Source organism: Cyanistes caeruleus, chromosome 27 (assembly GCF_971803275.1).
Source record: "Cyanistes caeruleus chromosome 27, bCyaCae1.hap1.1, whole genome shotgun sequence".
In the NCBI taxonomy this organism is placed as follows: domain Eukaryota; kingdom Metazoa; phylum Chordata; class Aves; order Passeriformes; family Paridae; genus Cyanistes; species Cyanistes caeruleus.
In genome coordinates this window covers 3,193,519-3,206,191 of record NC_141727.1, presented here as the reverse complement: position 1 = coordinate 3,206,191, position 12,673 = coordinate 3,193,519, and the positions used below count along the sequence as shown (strand labels likewise).

Here is a 12,673-nt window from a genome sequence, read left to right as displayed (position 1 = left end):
TGGAAGCAGGAACAGAACTGAGCTGAGTTTGCCTGTCTGGAGGGACAGCAGCCGGTGCATCCCTGTCCTGCCTGCAGCCTCAGACAGTTTCACCCCAAAGCTTGGGATCCAGAATGGGGAGCAGCTGCTGGGGCAGAGCTGGGGTGTGGTGTTTGCAGGGTCCTGTCTGCATCACTTGGGCTTTGTCACTTGCTTGGGCTCACTGGGTTAAAGTTTCAGTGCTGCTGTTGCTGGGCATTGCAGTGGGGGAGCAGCATTTTGTCCAACCTGTGACACGTGGGGATTCTCACAGGCTTCACCTCCCACCACCTGTGGGATCAGCTCCTTTCTAGACTGGCCCCCACACACTCTCCCCTGGAGCCACCAGGTCTCGGGAATTACAGAGATGTGGGTGTGCAGGCCCCACCATCAGGGTACCAAGGATGGGGAATATTTTCCTTGCAGGGAGGAGCTTTGTCCCACAGGGGTGGGACAGCCCAAGAGCATCGAGACCAGACCTTGGTTTGCAGGACTGCAAAGAGAAGCTTTATTTGATTTCTGTGTGTAGCACAGAGCTGAGGGAAGGGTGAGAGAGGGGAAGGAAGGGGGTGATAGTGGGAGAAGGTGCTTTTGATGATCCATATGGCAAGAACACATCAGCTGGGATCTGCTTTGCTGTGCTGGGCGAGGCTTGCAGCAGAACAGGCAGTGCCTCAGTGGGCAGCCTGGGTGATCTGCTCCCGGGAGGAGATCACCTTCCCATCCTGGACTTCCTCGAAGATGGTGCGGATCTGGCGGGTGGTTACTGGTCCTGCAATGGGGAAAGAAGGAACTGTTATTTCCAGGGCAGCAGGGAGGAAGTGTCTTAAGGATCTTTGTCTTAGAGATTTGTTACTACAATCATCACGTTAGAAACTCAATATAGCACCACATTCCCACTGCTAAATTGTACAGACTCAGTCTGTTCAGATAATTTCTGACACATGTTTTGGTATATCATAATATTTTTAATATAATAAACTTATTATATTGTAAAATTTTGTATATCAGTTCAAATTTGGGAAATATAATAAAATAGTAACTTTAGTAGAAAAGTAAAAGGAGTGCGTGCTAAGGTGGGTGAGGGTATGAGAGCTGTATATGACCAGAGCTTCGGCCAAGACCTGTTCTTACCTTCTTTCACAGGCTGTGAGACGTAGTGGGAAGACATGCTATGGGAGGAGAACAAGGAAAAGGTGGTGAGGAAAAGTGAGTCATCTCCAAGACAAAATCATTATTTAAACCCTGCCTTTATTTCTTGTACCAATATATGATTAAAATGCTGCCAGTGTCCCCACTCAAGGAAGAAGCTGGTAAGGATGGGAGTGTGACACAGGGATTCACACACCAGTGCAGCACCTGCTCCCTGCCCAGGACCACACACACGTGGAAGAACGGGAGGTGGAACCCAGGGATGCTGCAGGGCCGTTACAAGCACTGGGCTGTTGTGGGCTGGTGGGACTGAAAAGGGAGACCCTGTTGCATGCAATGGGTCAGGGAATGGGCTGAGAGAACTCTCCAGGGGATGCAGGTGGTTCATTTTCTCTTTCCTTTGCTACGACCCATCTCATCCCACCCTCCCTCCCAGCCAAGCCCCTCACGCACTGGGCATCCTCGCCCTCCAGGAGCCGGCGGTACGTGGCGATCTCCTGCTCCAGGCGGCACTTGACATCCAGCAGGACCCTGTACTCGTGGTTCTGGCGCTCCATGTCGCAGCGCAGCTCGGCCAGCTGCTCCTCCACGCCGGTGATCAGCATCTGCAGCTGGGCCAGCTGGGTGCCGTAGCGCGCCTCGGTGTCGGCCAGGGTGCCCTCCAGAGCCGCTTTCTGTGGGACGGGCACGGGCCGGGCTCAGGGGGGCGGCCGGGGGGGCACAGCCCCGCGCCCCCCGCCCCGCCGCCAGCCCGGCCCTCGTACCGTGCTGAGCTGCGACTGCAGGTCGATCTCCAGGCTCTGGATCGTGCGCCGCAGCTCCGTGATCTCCGTCTTGCCGCTCTGCAGCTGCTCCGTGTTGATGGCCACCTCCCGGTTCAGCTCTTCCGTCTGCAGCCAGGCAAAGCCGTGTCCTCAGAGCCCCGGCAGCCACCCCGGCCCCGCGCCCGCTGCTCGCCGCCGGCTCCTCACCTTGCTAAAGAACCACTGCTCGGCGTCCCTGCGGTTCTTCTCCGCCAGGCTCTCGTACTGCTCCCGCATCTCCGCCAGGATCTTGGTGAGGTCAATGCCAGGAGCAGCGTCCATCTCCACGCTGATCTCCCCACCCACCTGCCCGCGCAGGGCAGTCATTTCCTGACACAAAAAGAGAAACGCATCTTCAGGCAATCCAAGAACCAGCATATAAAGTGTTCCTCTTGAGACAGAGTTCTTCAGGATAGCAAGCATTTGGGGGCTGATCAAAAGGGAGCAAATTGGGGAATTTGCTCCATGACCACAAATAAAATAATTCAAATTCTTGAGAAATCCCCACTGGAGATAATTCTCCAGAGAATAAAGCAGAGCCTGTAGCTGGTTCATTTCTCAGGGAACAGATCTTTGCAGCCAGAAGCTGTGAGGGTTGTTAATGAACCTCTAAGAGCCACAGTGGGTATTACTGACATGACAAGGGGTGGATGGGAGTCCCACAGGCTCCAGGGAGGATGTGCTGCTGACCAGAGCGTATCCCCTCTGCTGCCTCACCAGCACTTCTCACCTCCCACCCAGCACTTCAGAACTCAGCATAGCCTTAAAGGCTGGACCAGAACTCAAATTTCAGGGCCTAGGGTGGCCTTTTTAGAGCCCAACTCTGTGCTCACCTCCTCATGGTTCTTCTTCAGATAAGCCAGCTCCTCCTTCAGGTTCTCAATCTGCATCTCCAGGTCGGCTCTGGACAGGGTCAGCTCATCCAGGACCCGGCGCAGGCCGTTGATGTCGGACTCCACGCTCATACGCAGAGCCTGCTCCGACTCAAACCTGGGGACACACACAGAGCAAAGCTGCACGAGCTCCTGCCAGCTGGGCACACAGCACCTGGGCTTGCTGTTTGCTGCCTCCACACTGCTCTTGGCATTGTGGCAGTACTACACGGCCCCACTGACAACTTTCCTAGGGGAAATGCTGAGGAAAATGGAGGAAAACTGATGATAAAGTGTCGGCCTGAGTCTGTAACATCACCCTGCTCCTGACACCACCAGGCCTTGGTGCTGACCCTGGGCTCTGTGGAGCTGCACACATACATTAAGGACACAGCAAGGCACAGGGCAAGGTCTTTGCACAGGAAAGGCTGTGCCAGAGATTAACAAACTACAGGAATAAAATAGTGAGTTTGGATGAAAGCAACACAACCCCTGGGTGCCTGTAAGACTGAGATAACCATCTGCTTTGGAAATTGTAGCCTCATTTTGAAGGCTTTGCTTCCACATTGCCTTTCTGGGGTTTGGATGGGATTTTGTTCTCATTTCATCAAACTTCCCTGCACACTTTGCTCCATTTTTTTCCAGGAAATGTGTCTTACTTGGTCCTGAAGTCATCTGCTGTCAGCCTGGCATTGTCAATCTGCAGCAGGAGGTTGGAATTGTCAACTGTGGCCACCAACACCTGGGCAGTGAAAGATAAAGAGTGTCAGGAATTCCTCCTGGCTGAGTGCTGGGACAGGAACAACACTTCTGGGGAAGTTTGGCATTTCCTTAGCAGAAGTGTGTCTGGAATCAGGACAAGTGAGATGCAGCTGACACTGACTGTGAGAAGGGCTGGTTACTCCATGACCTCCCTTTCCAAAAGTCCCTCAGTAAGTGTTTCAAAAGGCCACATAAGATGTGTGAGATCTGATGGTGGCCTTCATTCCTATCCTTCAGGGCAGGTGCTGTTTGTGGAAAGGTCAGAGGGACCAGTGGGGTGTCTGTGCTTGGCACACCTTGTTCTGGGATGGATTTATTTTGTTGGCAGCAGAAATGGAACAAAAGGTAGTGAGCAGGTGCCTACAGATTCTTATTTTCATATTACCAAAGCAGGAGCAAATAACCCACACTGAGAGGAGATTCAAGTCAGAGTTTAGGAGAACTCTGTTGAGGAGGGGGGGAAAAAAATGAGCTCCGTGCATCCTTTGCCAGCACTCCTGCAGCTCCAGCTGTCCGCAGCTTCCAGAATTGCTAAGGGCAATTAATACATGGGAGATAAAAGAGAACAATGTAAACTCGAGCATTTCCTCCAAAATGGGATGCTGGGAGTCAAATGAAAGTGAGAGAAATCCCCACGCCCAAGCTGCCTGGGCTGAGGGCTTTGCACCAGTCCCAGCCCTGGGGCAGCAACTGCCAAAAGAGGCAAAAAACTCGTTATTGGTCAGTTCCATCTTTTTCTCTTTATCATCTAAATCTCCTCAACAGGAGGTGCTGAAACAAGTTTGCAAATTCTTTGCCTGAATGTTTTCAGACATGACATCAGTATTTCACAGCTTGCCCACAGCTGCAAATTTCCCTGCACCTTAATTTTAAACTCCCAAGAACACACATGATCAGTGCAGACTTGTCTGTTTTCTTCATTTTTGTGTTACATCCTCTTAGATCTGTTCCTGCCAGTGAAAGCTGCCACTTGTCCAGCTCAGGAGGATGTAACCAAAAGCTGACATTGAGACATCTCTAATTTCCAGCCCGGCACTCTACACATGCCACTGGGACACTTTTTATGACATAATTAGTGCTGACTAATTACAGAGGTAACAGTCATTGTTTCTGCTTCCTCTCTGACACATCCCCTGTGTTAATCCCAGCATCCTACCTTGTTCCTGAGCTCCTCGATAGTCCTGTAGTAGGGGCTGTAGTCACGGTCAGGACCAGGTCCCTGCTTCTTGTACCACTCCCTGATCTTCACCTCCAGGTCGGTGTTGGCCTCCTCCAGGGCTCGCACCTTGTCCAGGTAGGTGGCCAGGCGGTCGTTGAGGTTCTGCATGGTCTCCTTCTCCCCGGCCGGCAGGATGCCATCACCGCCTCCAAAGCCTCCTCCAAAGCCTCCTCCAAAGCCTCCTCCAAAGCCGGCCCCAAAGCCGGCCCCATAGCTGCCCCCAAAGCCCCCGCCGAGGGTCCCTCCTGCGCTGCTGCAGTAGCTGCCCCCAAAGCCGCTGCCGAAGCCCGAGACCATGCGGGAGGACACGGAGTAGCTGCCAGAGCCCCCGTGCACGCTGGGGGCCCTATAGCCTCCTCCCCCAACACGCACGGAGGAGAGCCTGCTGGAGCCCCCCCCCAGGCCGCCGAAGCCCTTGAGGGAGGTGGAGGAGGAGAACTGCCTGACAGTGGTGCTCATGCTGGAGCTGCAATGGAGAGAGGCGGCTCGGCAGAGCAGCAGCAGCAGCAGCAGCAGCAGCGAGTGCTCGCTCCCCTGCCTCGGGGCCCTTTATAGCCCGGCCAGGAGGCGTTGCCGGCGCCTTTCGACACCCCTGACAGCCAGAGCCAAATTCCAGAATCATCATTTTTCTCTCCTTGATTTCACATCTTTTGTCACATCCCACCAGCAACTCTCACATGGGACCTTCTTCCGCTTCCATTCCCAGCAGCTGGTGCCATCCAGGTCCCTGCTCAGGGCACTCCCAGTGCCCGTTCCAGCTCCACCCGCTGCTCCCTCATGGAGTAACACAAGTGAATCCTCTGTCATCCGCCAAGTCACTCACAAGTATCATTGCAAAAATCTACAAATCTATTTATTTGCCTTTTTGAGAAGTCTAAATCCAAGCAAAGCCGCTGACTTAGGAGCTCTGCACATCCATAACCTTTATTTGGGCCAAGCCAAAGCCAGATGGAAACTTTCCCGTCACGACCTTTATCACAGGACAAGCACAGACCTGGCAGGATTTGTGTACTGATACAGGACTTGGCAGAAATCATATAGCTCAAAAGAGAATAAACTCCATCAATTTCTGCTTATGTACCAGCCTGGGCTGAATCTCCCTACAGAGACTGGAAAGTCCCTACTCTGGTGGGGTTTCACACAGTTTAAAGGGCAGATGAGTAATGTTTCCCAGCAGTACCTGCTTTGCTCCATCACCTTTCCCAAAATCCCACAGAAACTGCTTGTGACTTCTAAAAAATGTGTAGAAGCTAAAAAATCCTGTGCCACATTTTCTGCTTTCTCAACATTGAGAAGGTTTAATGCTTAAACATTTTAAATCAGAGGAGAGGGAATGAAACTCTCTCAGACACCCACAGCCAGCGCAGGTTTCTTGCAATTGCAGATGGGAAGTGAAGGATCAATCCTTATCAATGGGAAGAGAAGGATAAATCCTTATCAGTAGGAAGAGTACAATCAATCCTGATCAGTGCTTGTGCTAAAGGCTTTTTCCTACAGATTTGCAGCTGAAGAAAGCAATGCAGATGATAACTCAGCATCACCTCTGTCAAAAGTGCTGATGGGCAAAGCCCAGCACATCCAGCACTGGGGTGAGGACCCTGCAAACACCGGGGCTCTGAGCACACCCAGAGGGGAGGGACAGTGTCTGCCCCGAGCTACTGAAGGACTGAGCAGGATGCTTACAGTAACATAGCTGGACAGGTATTGCTGTGAAAAAAGCAGCAAAGAAGCAGGAAGTGTGGCACTGCAGTGTTTTATTCTTTCTTGAGAAAAAAGCCCTTCACTGATGTGATGCCAGCTCTTTTTGTGCGCAGTGGAAAATCACACACCCAGCCCGGCCTGCCTGGCTCCAGCCACGGCATTCTCAATAAAAGAAGTTATTTTGCTTTTTGCAGAGGTGCCTGTGAGGTAGTGAAGGAGTTATAGGGATTAGGAACCCTTTTGTGTGTTCCCTCATGTTGTGATCTCCTTCCTCCCCAGCCCCCTCGGGCTGTTTTCACATTATAATGCACTAACTGATTTTGGAGGTGCTCAGATGTTCCCAGAGCCTCACCCTCGGTAATTCATGGTGCCTCCTTTCTTTCATGTTCCCCGAAGGACACAATAACAACAAGGCTTTATCTTCCTCCTGTTAGATCTCAGGACTTCACAGCAGTCACGCTCCCCTTAGCAGCTCCAGGAGCGTGGGGCGACTTTCTGGGCAGCCACCAAGGAAACAACAAGAGACTCTGGATCCTCTCATTCGAGGGCTCTGCTCTCTGGGCAGCACTGCCTCACATCCATGGGCTTCAGATTTGGAATTTTGACTCCCCAGGCTGCAAAAACCGGGAGTTTGGAATGCACACATTGCCCATCCCTCAGAGAGCTGTGGAAGGAGGGGACCTGGGCACAACCCAGCACTGGCAAAGGGCAGAGTGAGCAGAGGACAGTGCTCAGCTTCCAGCACCATCCTGGGGCAACCTGGCAGGGCAAAGATCAGATGTTCCTGGCCCATTTCCCTCTGCAGTGGGGGGTACAGGATTACCCAACAGCCGTCGTGTGAGAGCTGTGCTCCAGAGCCATCCCAGGCCACCCCTGCATCCAGCTCTTCCAAATGCACTCACTTTGCTCATGTTTGCTCCAGCAAACACCCTCCTGCTCCAGGCAATTCCCACATTGGCCCTGAGCCTCCCACGTGGGCTAAATCCTGTGCTGTGAGGTCTGACCCCCCTCAGGTCACACTCACATTTTAGGCCACTACAAGTCAGCCTGAAGGTGACAACTGCCCTAACACGAGGCAAAGCCCTTCCACAGCCCAGGGGCAGGGGACACCTGGCCTTACAGCTTTTCTTTCTGTATTATCATAACCCCAGCCCAGGTTTCAGTTCTTTTACCATGTGGCAGACAGACAGCCTTGAGATTGTCCTGCAATATCAGCTTTTTCCTGGTCTTTTCTGACCAATGCTCTTGCTGGTCAGCTGCTGTCCCAGCCCCTGTCTGAGCTCCTGAGCATCCACCCCACACCAGCCCCACTCTGACATCAGGAACCCTCAGCACAGAGCTCCCCTGTGCTGGCTGCTGATGGGACATCAGGATTCAGAGGAGCAGCACTGCTTCAGCTATTTCGTGTTACCAGAAGAATTCAATCTCCCAGGCTTTCCTGAAGCACTCACCCACAACAAATTCCCTTGAGATAAAAGGAAAAAAGAACACATCATAATTCTTGGGAGATGGTATCGGAGTCTGTTCCAGCAAGAAGCACGCTGGAGATGCTATCTGTGCCTCGTGTGCTGCCAGGAGAGCAAAGAACTGAACTCCTTGGTTTGCATAGGAGGGGAGGTGACATTGCCTGTTGGGATGACCACGCTGCACACGCAGTGCCCAGAGTGGGGAGAGCTGCTGTGGAACGGGCATGGTCAGTGTGTTGCATTTGCCTCAAACAACACCACCTAATTGTGCTTTTAATGTCATGAATAAGAGCTAATTAGGAGTCATTGCATTTCCCCTGTGGGCCAGCTTCTCCCGAGTGCCTTCTGCAGCAATTCCCGGCTCAGTGGGAACTCACTGAGGGTTGCAGGCCTGGGAAAGGAGTCTCCTGTGTGTGAGGAATGGCAGGAACAGGCTCTACCCTTGCTGACGGATTTGCTCTGAAAGTCTGAACAACACAAAATAGGTAACAAATATATCAAGGTGTGGAGTGATACATGATGTCTTTGTTTCTATCTCAGCTGTCAATTCTTTACCATGTGCCAAGATGTGTCCTGGCACCCCCCCACAGTATTTGGAAAAAGCCATCCCAGATCCTATTACCATGAAAGGAAGCTGTGGTTGTGTGTGCAATGGAAACTCCCTCTGGGCAGCCCAGGGCACATTGCCACCAGCCAGTGAGCCGAGACTCAGCTGCCTGAGCTGCAGGGTGGGGGTGATGTCACCCCATCTAATTCCCTCCTGCTCACACCAAGAGACTGAGAGATGGACAGCACAGCCCGGCCCAGCCACTGCAGAGGGGAGAAGGCAGCAACAGGGGCAGCCAGGTGAAGGGAAGGACAAGGGGAGTGACTCTGTGTTGTCCCTTCCCAGACAATTTGTTCCCTCCAAACTGGAGCAGGGAAGCCAGACATTGCTGTGCCAGTGGGACCTTCCAGCTGCCCCATTGGCGGCCCCATATCAGGGCCACTCTGGGCTACTGACTCCTCTCCTCTCCTCTCCTCTCCTCTCCTCTCCTCTCCTCTCCTCTCCTCTCCTCTCCTCTCCTCGAGTCTCCTCGAGTCTCCTCGAGTCTCCTCGAGTCTCCTCGAGTCTCCTCTCCTCCTATGTGAACAGGGTGATGTTGCTCCATTTGGCCCAGGTCCTGAGTGGTTTGCAGAGCATCAGGTGAGGTCCTGGTCCTGTGTCATTGATTGTTCATGAGCCACTTCCACCCCCACCATGCTGGGGCTCAGACCTGCTCCCCAGCAGAGACCTGCTCTGCCTGTTTTGGCTCAGCGTGTGCCAAGGAGATCCCCTCACAGAGAGGTTCCCAAGGAATCAACACTGCTGACACAGCCAGTGCAAAGCTCCCCTCTTCATCCAAGTGGCCAGGCAGTGTGGGGGGATGGGGTTCTCTCTGCTGTATTCAGGGATCATGGGCACATCTGGCACGAGATGATCTTTCCACAGTTATTGAATGTCTTCCCCCCAGTCCCACTGCAGCTGTTCCTCCTCTTGGCCACCCAGGCACTGTGACAGCCCCGTGCACTGCCAGCCCACCCCAGGCTGAGCACGGCCTCTCTGCTGGCACATCTTAGCCAGGAATATACTGAACAAACTGTGATCACACCAGTCCTGTCTCCAAGGGCTGGCTCAGCCCTCCTGCCTCTGCCTGGGGATGAGAGACTCATCCCAGTAAGCTCAGCACTGAGCAGTTTGGCTCCCTGCAGGCAGTGACATCCTAACTCATCCACCCCAGCCTGGGCTCAGGCAAGTGACAGAGTGCAGGAGCACAGACCAGAGCTGGGCATTCCCTTGTCCAGAGCCCAAGGGACAAATGTTCCAATGCTGTGTGGGACCAAGGCTCTCCCTTTGAATCTCCCCGAGCTGCAGTCAGGGGTGTGACCAGAGTCTCTCTGGTGGGCAGAAGGACAGATGGACACACCTCAGGGCTTGTTTTACTCAGACAGAAGAATATTTTTATGTCTGAGCAGAGCCAAAGTCCCAAGCCACAGGAATTGCTTGAGCTCTAGCTCCATGGCAAACTCCAACCTTTGGAGTTTCCCACGTTAATTTTTCAGCATCTGTCTTCTAGGTAGCAGCAGTTCTTGCATTTTCTCATGTCTCATTCCTCGGTGTGGCAATACGATCACACCCTGTCTGTTCATTCCTCTCCCCTCACTGAGCACGGCACAGCTGGCAGGGAGTCACACAAACTTTCTGCTGACTGTGGGCAACAAACAGTGGCTCCCACATTCATCCTGCACCCACACCCGCTGTGCCCCGGGGCAAGGTCTTCAGCCAGATGGGAATCCCGGCTTGGGACACCCGTGACGTTGGTGGTGGGGTGAGGCAGCTACCAGCACTGGCCTGGGGACGCTTGCGCTCACAGAAGGGAATCACAATTTAATTCCCACTCTGGGGTGAGGCCAGTCACACCAAAGGACCCCAGGGGGATGTGACAAACCTGCTGGTGGTGACAGGGATTCCACCAGCCCTCCACAGCGGGGTGGTTCTGTGAGAGGATCCTAATGAGAGAGGTCCTAATGAGAGGATCCTCCACAGGAGCCTCTGCTGGCATTAAGTGCCCTTCTGGATCCAGGAGGATGGCCCCATGCAGACCCTTCCCAGCAGCACAGCCCTGATGACCAGAAGGATGGGCAGGAGCAATGGGAACAGCCCCCACAGACTGTGATTTCCAGGGAAGCCCCTCTCCTCAGTGGGACCCCAGCTCTGGTCTCAGTTCTCTCCGGAAGAGGGCTGTGGCCTGGCCCCTCAGGCAGGATGTGCTGTGTGTTCTGGATCCCTCCTGCCCTCCCTCTCTTGCTCCTCGAGGGCCGATGGTTGTGGCAGGTGTTGCCTGTGAGGCTGTGCCATGGCCTTGGTGCAGCAGTGCCTTGTCACCTCGTGCACTTGTGGGGACAGTGGGGCCGTGCTCCCAGGAGGCCACCACAGCTGCTGGGAGGGGAAGGGGCTGCCCAGCCCTTGTGCTCAGGAGATGTACCCCAGAGCAGTCCCTGTAACCGGGCTGTGCTGTCACTTCCCACAAGATGGTAATAACTTGGCTGCTCGTTAATCTGTACTTGGCAGGGAGTTTTATGAAGTCATTAACAAGACTGAAACAGTTGGTGCCTACCAGAGGCCCCTGGCGATAAACCTGCCCCATCCCTCCCTGGCTCCCCCCAAGGACCTGAGCCCCCACCCCCAGCCCTGCTCAGGTCCTTGTTGGGACCCCATTCCCACTCCCGCTCCTTCACCATGCCCAGGGCGCTCCTGGCCAAGGGCCACTGCTCCACCCTGGAGCTCTAATGACACTAATGATTTTCTGAACACGAGCTGGGAGTGCAGAGCCAAGGCCCATCAGCCGTGTCTGGCAGGAGGCGATGGCTTGCCTGGGCCTGGCACACGCTGGCCCCGCTCTCGCCCGGAGCGCGGCAGATTCTCCAATACGTAACAGTAATTACGTGCTGCAGCTCTGTAAGCAGCTTCACTTCTGTTATTATTCTGTTAATCCGAACCCCTGGCTCAGCCCAGTGCTGCAGAACCAGCGGGTGCTCAGGATAGACTCAATACCCCGCTCAGTGCATGGATAGGGCTCCGCACTGCCAGGGCTGGGCGGAGATTCTTGGGCAGAACAGAATGGTGGGAGCCCTGGTGGTGTCAAAGGTCCCGGTGGTGTCAAAGGTCCCGGTGGTACTGATGGTCCCATGACCCAGTGTCCTGGTAGTCCTGTTGTCCTGATGGTCCTGGTGGTATCTGAGGTCCCAGTGGTTCCCATGCCCTGGTGGCTCAGTAGTCCCGGTGTCCCGGTGGTCCCAATGTCCCAGTGATGCCCCAACCCCGGCTGTGATCAGACTGCACAGTGATGCCTGAGCATCAGGGCTGGGACCTGCCCTGGGAAACGGTGTTGGGATCCCGCTCTTGGCTATGCAGAGGGGCCCGGCGGGACCCCTGGGGAGCCGGGGGATCCGAGGGGAGCCGGTGAGACCAGGGGACCGGTGGGACCGGGAAGATTAGAGGGTCTCGGCAGTACCCGGTGGGACCGGTTAAGATCGGGGGTACCCGGTGGGAGCGGGAGGATTGGGGTGTACCCCATGGGGTCGGGAGGATCGGGGAATCCCGGAGGCACCCGGTGGAGCCGGGTGGGATCCGGGGGTCCCGGTGGGAGCGGGCGGGACGAGCCGGTAGCGCCGGGCGGTGCCCGGGGGCGCGATCGCTGCGCACGGGCACCCCCTGCTGGCAGCGGCAGGCGCGGCGGGACGGGAACGGGAATGGGAACGGGAAGGGGGATGGGGATGGGGACGGGAACGGGGATGGGAACGGGAACGGGAACGGGAACGGGGACGGGGACGGGGACGGGAACGGGAACGGGAACGGGGACGGGAACGGGGACGGGAACGGGGACGGGAACGGGGACGGGGACGGGAACGGAGTCCCTGGGGCAGTTCTGGGGTGCGCTGGGGAGTACTAATGTGTGCGGGGGGTACTGGGGTGTGCAGGGGTGTGCAAAGGTGCCCTGCACAGCCCATCCCTGCCTGCACCCCGGCCGCTCCGCTCCCCGCGCCCCAGCAGTTCCCCGGTGCCGGTGCCGGTGCCGCACGGCCGGGGCGGGTGCAGAGCCAGCGCCCGGTCCGGCCGGCAGAGCGGGGGAAAGGGAAGGAGAAGAGCATGAGCGGGTG

At 55.2% G+C, this 12,673-nt stretch overlaps 1 protein-coding gene across 1 annotated transcript; it reads right to left on the bottom strand.

The window, feature by feature from the left end:
* Positions 1-502: 502 nt before the first annotated feature.
* On the bottom strand, positions 503-11,069 carry LOC111942258 (keratin, type I cytoskeletal 14-like). The gene is made up of 8 exons (XM_086864265.1): positions 4,764-11,069; positions 3,505-3,587; positions 2,807-2,963; positions 2,142-2,303; positions 1,935-2,060; positions 1,624-1,844; positions 1,153-1,190; positions 503-790 (listed from the first exon to the last, which is right to left on the bottom strand). The coding sequence occupies exons 1-8, from the start codon at positions 5,283-5,285 to the stop codon at positions 693-695; spliced, it is 1,407 nt and encodes a 468-aa protein (XP_086720391.1). The 5' UTR covers positions 5,286-11,069; the 3' UTR covers positions 503-692.
* Positions 11,070-12,673: the final 1,604 nt, after the last annotated feature.